This window comes from Phytophthora infestans, genomic scaffold (assembly GCF_000142945.1).
Source record: "Phytophthora infestans T30-4 supercont1.41 genomic scaffold, whole genome shotgun sequence".
In the NCBI taxonomy this organism is placed as follows: Eukaryota; Oomycota; class Peronosporomycetes; order Peronosporales; family Peronosporaceae; genus Phytophthora; species Phytophthora infestans.
In genome coordinates, this window is record NW_003303718.1 from 1,370,315 (window position 1) to 1,378,616 (window position 8,302).

Here is an 8,302-nt window from a genome sequence, read left to right on the forward strand (position 1 = left end):
CGCTTTAAACTGCGAATAAACCACTTTGAAGTACGGAGTGCGTTTACTCGACATATTTGTGAAGTGACATAAACTCTAATGTAAAAATTGAGAATAATTTTTAAAAAGGTTTAGTTACTTCACCACTTTAAAGTGGAGTAGCACCATCTTGACCTGGCAAAGGTGTAAAATATTTTTCTTACAGCGTTTGATTGTCAATAGATATCTAAACATGTAAGGACAAGCATCCTAGTCAAACATTCAGTTTAACTACTACATGCCAGCATTTGATTCAGCGACGCAACTTCACATCGAAACCAGCTCCTGCAGGATCCGAGCTCCCTCCGCAAACTCGTGCTTGATGTCCTGATTGCCGATCGAGATCAGCACCATATCCTTGGGCATCCTGAAGCTGGCACACGGCAGCGCGTCAGATGCGCCTCGTGCATGCCCGTGCCGAAGCGGGCCATCTCACCGGTCGAACCCAGCTCCACACCCATACTCGGGTCAGCGCCGTGCAGACGCATGAACGAGAACAGCGGCGCCTTGACGTTCACGTAGTCGAAACAGGCGCGCAGGATGCCCCTGATCGCCTTGACGTCGTTAGCCCGGGCCATTGCCTGGGTGTGGTGTTAGTACGTGGTAAACGGGCCCGTGACGTTAAGCGCCTGTGCGATGGTGCTAGCTGCTTGATCGTGCCGACGAACAGTTGCTGGACTGGCTCCACCAGTGTGGCGTCTCCAGTGTGTACGCGGGCGTGCTTGGCGTGTGGCGTAGATGGATATGGCGCTGTCCTTGGCCAAACTTTCGAACTCAATCTCCTTAGCATTCACGACGACCTTGGACACGGCGAGGGAGCGCGACATCTTGTCTGCGTTGCTGTTCAGGTAATCCTTCAAATGGCTCTCGTCCGAAGCCACAAGCATAGCAGCCTCTGACAGCACGTAACAGGGAGGGACAAGAACCAGGTACTACACACACCTCGTGCACTAACTCCAGAGTCGAGATCAGATCCATCACCTCCGTCCGGCTGGTCCACGTTCAGCGAGTCCAGCAGAACCGCGAATGCGCTGTAGCCCTTGCACTGGTCGATGCTGTCCGGCAGGATGTTAGCGCCTGACTCAGAGCGGATTGGCCAGGTTGCTCGGGTCTGGCCATCCACCACCACGATCATGTCTTCAAGGATCTCGAGGTCCCCGTTGTCCAGCACCCGTGCTCCAAGCTCACCTCCGCGACGTACTAGTTCCTGCTCTCGAGATGGTAACTGACCACGGTGGACAGATCGCGCACGTACTCAATCCAACTCTACCAACTTGCAAGAGATCCACCACGAATTCACATCGAATCGTCGCCCACACTACACCGCCACGCTGTAAGGATCGCGCCGAACACGTATAACTTGGCCATCAATATCAACGGCGCCTCGCCCTCCCATAAACCCACCCGAATCGCGATGGTTCGTTATCACCCGCTGCCACTCCACACTCGCTCACCGCCGTCGTGCCGCTCGTCCTTCACGCTCGCTCGCCCACCACCAGTGCCACCGTCGCCGCCGCCACCACGACCGCTCCACACTCGCTCACCAGCTGTCCACTAGATTACGCACTGATGCCGTCGACCTATCCCACTTAACCGCTCCCACCGCCATCGCCATCAAAATAAAATTTAATTCATGCTCCGGGTCGCTCTTTTTATCAAAAGAGTGAGTATTTTGCCAGACTAGGAGCATCCCACTCGTAGCAAATCTTGTGCTATCTTCGGATTTGCTAGGATTTGCTGATATCGTCCATATCCGAACTCGGTACAGCGTATACTCTGCGTATACCCCTCCCACACAAAAAATCCTCCCCCTCAAGCAAATTCGTGGCGCCAACGGACCCAAATGCCGCCGCGCCCACGCAGCGCTCCAAAGCGCCCCCTGCTGGCAGACGACAGCGACGATACCAGTGACGGCGCCGCATCCGGCGGCTCTTTGAGTGAGTGGGAGCCGTCACTAAGACCACCTCGTGTGGAAACGACGGGGACGAGCAGCGCTAGCGAGAAAGCCGGACCAGTCGGTGTCATCGCTCCGCCTCCGGGGGAGACGCAGTTCAGGTCGTGGGAAAAATTCGAGGCATACTTCGCACAGTACCAAGCTCGGTCGTTCCAGGTACAGTTGAGAAGTTTTTTTTTTTAATTATATTCAGTGTTATCTAAGCTAATTGGTTGGTATGTTATCGATACAATATTAGACCTACCGTACCAGAACGAGCACCTCAGTTCCAGTACGGAATGCTCGGATAGATGCCCAGGGATCCAAGGCGTGTAAGATTCCCGACGAGTGGGACCAGTATGCAAAAACATACGTGTGTACGCATTACGGCAAATTCCGATCGCAAGCCACAAGTAAGAGGCCTCGTCAGGATCCTCGAGCTTCGGGATGCTCTGCCCAGGTATGTTGCTGCTGCAAATTAGAATGTCGGGTGTGCTGTGCAAGATACATAATCAACTAGGCGAAGCCAGATTCAATCGGGCATGGTCTGGTTCAATCTGGCACGGTCTGGTATGATTGAGTATTGACTGGTTTGATCGGACAAATTTGCTAATATCTGCTGGCAATATTTTGTTGTTTTCAAATCAATGTGTGCGCTCAATAGATCAACAAAGCTACCCATACATTTACTCTAACGATTACGAAGTGCCACCTTGAGCACAACCACACATTGAGCGAGTACGCTTTCAAAAGCCACTCGTCCAACCGTGTGTCCCTCGATGAGAGTGCTTTAGAGACAGTGGACGAGCTCCGCAAGGCTGGCGCGAAAAAGACAAGCATTCTCAAGTTTATCAAGAACAATTCCGATAGCAATCCGAAGCCGCAGGATGTTCATAATTAGGCTCGCAAATTGAAGGCTCGCGAGCAAGGATCGACCCCAACGTCTAGTTCAAAGCGGTTAAAGAAGTGGATGTCCGAATTTGGTGATGTTCCTGGCAACGTGGGGCGCATCTTCGTAGACGATGTGGGAGAAAAGGTATGATATACGACGTTTATGTTTTAGATTTAATTTCGTTGTTGCCTATCTAACCGTTTCATTATGTTACAAATTGGCAACCTGTATTACGCTTCAAACCAAACACATGCGATCGATCTTCACTCCCCGGATGTACTTCTAATTGACGCAACGCATGGAACCAATCGATCGAGGTACAAGGTCTTCTCTTTCATGGCACACGACACTTTTAGAAAAGGCCAGTTTGTGCAGCATGCCCTACTCCACAACGAGCAGTGGAGAACATTGTTGACTGCAGAATGAGTCCCAGGGCTCCTGTAGCCCACGAGAGAGCGAGCTTACCACCGGCGAAGAAAATATATCCTGTGGAATCCATAACCCGTGTATTTCGCAAAGACTTCATTGAGAAGTGCAGCGCCAAAGTCTCAGCCCTGCAGAAGAAATATAAAGATTCATGGAGTGTAAATCTAGGCGAGCACGAAATTGCGGCTAAAGTAATCGGTGTTGGAACATACACTACCGAGACGTTGGGTGTGATGAAAAAGTGGCACAGGGCGATGAAAAGCATACAACACGTGGACAAAGCTATAAACTGGATCGAGACTATTGATTTCACTCTACAGATGCCCGAGCATTCCAAGTTGATCCAGACCCATATATACTTGCTAAGCTGAAGGCCATCCCACTTCTGTCCGTGCAGGTACAGTTAACGTACATTTATTGATACAATGGAATTACTAACGTTGATAGTATCTTCTTGAATATAGGCGGAAGCGCTCCGTCATGATTGATCTGACATGTAAAGACGTATTTGTCTAGGACCCGATGAATTCCAGCTACGGAGTGAAGGTTCGCCCCCTTGCTGACAAATTGGTGATGATGCTACCAGACTTCGCCCCAAGAAAGTACCGAGTCCGAATGTACGAAAGTGATCTTGGAGTGCAGGTCAATAGCTACAATTGTGGCATGTACATGCTGTTAGCATTCGAATATTTGCCGGTGCAACTACTATGCGTGCGCTAAGTAGGAAGGAGTTGCAGTATCTACGCTATCGGTATCTATGCATGTGCATTTAGCTGAACAAGTTTTCAATGATTTGGTCTTTTGTTTGTGTGTGCCGACGACATGACTGCACTTTGTCTTGAAAGTTAGATATCCCCAGCGCAGTCTGCTGAATGTCTGGCAGATTTCAGTTTCGAAACTGCCAGACATCGAACTTCCGGTTATACGTATACTCCCGAAGACACATCAGCTGATGACGTATCCGGCTCTTCCTGAGTCTGGCAAACTCGGGCATGCTATCGGGTGTATTCTGGTGTAATTGTACTGTCTCTTGTTACCCAGTCTGGCTGAATAACGAGTGCTCTTTTGAAATGGGGGGATTGTGCAAAATACAGCATATATTTAACAACAGATGTTAAGAACATTAACTGTTACAATAAAAAAACACCGGTGTTATTCAATGTTGTTCACATTGCAAAACGGTATTATTGAATGCTGCTGTGAAATCATGTCATTCTGTGTCAGGTTAAGCTCAATACAATGCACTTTGAAAGACTGCGATCGCCCCGCCTTTGTCGCTCAGCTTTTTCCTTCGGGGCGTCAAGTATGAGGCTCATGTTTTTGCGCTTCGTCTCCAGTACTTGCGCTATAATTTCTGGGGGGGCGTGCTCACTTGCAGCTAGGAATTGGATTGCATCGTAAAACACCTTGCGACGTTTGAAATATTGACGTTCGGAATCACTCGAACACCATTTCGCGCCGTGACGTGCTTCGAATTGCTGTACGGGGGTACAACCCGCAACCCCTTTCGTGTACTCTGTCCAAACTGCAATCACGGAATACAATCCTCGAGCAAGACGGTAGGTAATGGACCCGTCCAATTGCTCTGCCTGTTCGCTCGATTGTCCAGCCTGGCCAGGAGCTTAGACGAGTGAAATCGTCCGCCGACAAGCGAGATGACAAGCGTGTGTGTAGAGCGTAAAGATTTTCGATAGCTGTCAGACGCAGCACTGTGCTTGCGAAGCTGCTTTCCGCCACGTTGATTAAAATAGGGAGAGTGGCACGTACCGTAGGGATCAATCCGGTGTCAGATGTCTTTTGGAGGCGCGCTAGTTGCTGATTAGCAAATATATGGTAGTCTGGTCTTGTGAATAGAGCGTGCTTCCAGATTGGATGCGTTGGATTAGCTATATGGAGGAGCACAGAGTCCTGAAGTACCACTTCCCGTAGATATGCGAGCAGACGCAAAAACCCTTTCCCTGCTATATTATGAATGTCTCCCTTGTCAAACAATGGTTGTAACGTGTCAATCCATGCCAGCACTGCTCCTCGCAACGTTTCTGGTATAGAACTCTCAGCCCGAGGCAGAAAGAATGCCCCCCCCCCAATTTGCATTGAAACCTGCTAGCGCACAGACAACCTCACGCGGCAAAGTAGTCATATAACAGCCTTCCACTTTCTCGTTGCTCCATCTCCCACCCCTTCTTATGCTGGCCTCGGATGCGCCATTCGCTTTGGCGATGACGCACGAGCTAGTCGGCAAATGTGTGTCACCTGCAAGTTAAAATAAGGAAGAGTGTTAATCCATGTGATGTGAAAGCATGCGATTCAATGTGAATCTGTGGGATGCTAAACGCTGTTAACATCATAACATATTACACAAAGCTACATATTACCTTTTTGCTTGTGACACCGCACGCTTTCAGGGCCTTCTTCGGCCCGTTAGCTTGTGCGCTGTACGATATCTCGCGTTCCTTTATCTTGCCATCGATGAGCTGGATGTTGTACCACGATGATCGGACACGCATGTCCGGAAATGTCTCCCCAATTACATGGAACCGCCAAAGCAGGTATATGGCCAGGGCTCCAATAGGGACAGGATGACGTCGCGGTATCGGATACAGCCGCTGTATTCGATACGGCCAAACTGATTCATCTTGCCTTGGTTCAATTACAGCAAGCGCCGCCACGCACTTCGTTGGGCCTTAATTGAAAGCTCCCTGGAGAATAGATCGGGTAGCTGAAGTTCCCTCGTCGTCTCCCCCCTAGCCATAAGCGCGTGACCGAAGCGAATGTCAACTCGATCGTGAAGAGCCCTACCGTTGTTTTTCCATAAAGTATGCTGACACATTGCGTAGCTGGGCCGACCGAGTACGTGTCCTGCACGGTACCTTTGCCACGGTCATCGAATTCTTCGCGCCGACGCGTTGCTCGTTTGCGCCTATGGTTGCGCAAGTACTCAGAAAGTGCCTTGCCGCACGGATGTGGGTGGGACCCAATACCGAGAGACTTTTGGATGCTGTAGGGGTCTACTAACGCCTTCATTTACCATTCAATACCCTCCGCCGAGAGAGAATGACCGTACCGTCCTGCTTGCGCCGCGAGCCACGTGGACGCACCACCTCTTCGAGAAAAGGCAAGATCTTGCCCTCGGTCACGACACTTCCATCAACAAACTGACGGCCGTTGCACCACCTAGCCCACTCGCCCTGTTTGGGCTCGTAGCTGCGACGAGTGTTGCGTGTGCAGCACTTGAGACTGTCCACCACAACTTATTGGGCGGCGCTTTGCTCCGCAGCGCTGTTCTCGATGGCGAGATACGTGTTGGCTGCCATCGGTAAATTTTGAATGAATGGCTGCACAGGGGAGCGACCCCTCGCGCGTTTTCTCTCCTCGCCCCCTCTCCCGTAATGTCAAAACATGTTTTCACACTCGCTTGTCAAACGCTCAACAGTCGACCTCTACTTACCGATACTGTGCGTAGTCACCTAACCGCAGTCGATCACATTATGTATCAACTTTCTTTCACTTTAAAACAAAATGTATCGATTGTGACTCGCTGTGACAATAGAAAGCTTAAGCAGCTCAGAACGAAGCTAAAATCTAAGAATGTCTGATAAATTTTGTTGTTATTCGTTTCGTGTTATTGTCTGAGGGTGACAAGTTGCGTTGCGCTCTCAACAAAGAAACGGAATCAGTTGATAGCTAGTGTCAAATCTACGCCCTCCAAACGAGATGGAATCGGACAGCGACGACGACGTTCTCGAGTGCCGTCGCGTGGCAAGGGAGATGCTGGATGCCTCACGGATGAAACGACTACATGTGACTGGGAGACCGCTTCTAGACTTCGTTATCGGAGGCTGACGCTACTCTATGACTCAAAACCTCGGTTCTCGTTACTAGGTGTTCGATTTCATATCAGCGACGTCACCGACGGCACATGCCTTACCTTCTATAGATTCGCCCACCGACAACTTCGACGTTTACAAGCTTCGTTTGAGTTACCGGAAGTGATCGGGACAGGTTTGCACTCGCGTGCATGCTGTAGTGGGCTAGATGGCCTCTGTATCACACTTCACCGTCTAGCGTACCCTACAAGATGGATGCATATGGCTACAATCTACGGAAGGTGGCCAAGTGCTCTAAGTAGTATTTTCTACTTTGTCATCGGATTGATTAGTGAGAAGTGTGGTGAATTACTACTGGGGGACTTAGAATATGCTAGTTCTAGACTGCAAACGTTTAGTGAAGCTATTTGCAACCAAGGAGGCAAGCTAGACTGTGTTTGGGGTTTCGTGGATGGGACTGTACGGGGCATTTGCCGACCGGGAGGAGCTCGAGACCAGCTAAGTTTGCATTCCCACCACAAAAGAAAGCATGGGCTAAAATTCCAGAGCGTCGTCACTCCCGATGGAATGATCTTTCACCTTTACGGACCGGTGAAAGGGTGGAGGCATGTCGCTGTATTGTTGCGTCAATCGGGGCTAGAGGAACGCATAAGTGCGAATGAAAGATTTTGTGGCTACTTTATATATGTGGATCAAGCATATGGTCGAACGGACGCGTTTGTTTCGCCTTTTAAGGGATCAAGTCTGACACCAGCTCAAACTGCGATCAATGCCTCCACGGCGGAGGTCAGAGCCACGGTTGAATGGTCTTACGGTCAGGTAGTTAGCTTCTGGGCGGGTGTCGACTATAAGAGGAAGATGTACCTGGGTGGAGCTCCTGTGGCGACACTTTACAAAGTTGTAATTGTATTAACAAATTGCTTTACCATTATGCGCGAGGGAAACAGCAACAGTAAATATTTGAGTTAGATCCACCGACGTTAACAAACTATTTTTCTCTTTCGCATTTGGCCCTTTGGTTCAGTTATCTTTCTTGGTAATAGCTTCATTTTGCTCCGAAGATGGTCCAGTTGTCACTCAGATAGCCGCGAAGCTCTCTCAACGATGCACAGACTTGAATCTAAGTGGCTTGGTGGCACTAAACCGGGCGAAAGGTGCGCGTGTGTGAGAGATGTTGGAGACAGTTTTTGTTTAAGAGTACTAATT

At 49.7% G+C, this 8,302-nt stretch overlaps 1 protein-coding gene across 1 annotated transcript; it reads right to left on the bottom strand.

Annotated features, from left to right (window-relative positions):
• Positions 1–362: 362 nt before the first annotated feature.
• On the bottom strand, positions 363–1,153 carry PITG_16157 (uncharacterized protein; the record flags this gene model as incomplete). The annotated part of the gene is made up of 3 exons (XM_002897875.1): positions 363–564; positions 619–913; positions 961–1,153. 3 exons carry the CDS (start codon positions 1,151–1,153, stop codon positions 363–365), a joined length of 690 nt encoding a protein of 229 aa, XP_002897921.1.
• Between the last annotated feature and the right edge of the window lie 7,149 nt (positions 1,154–8,302).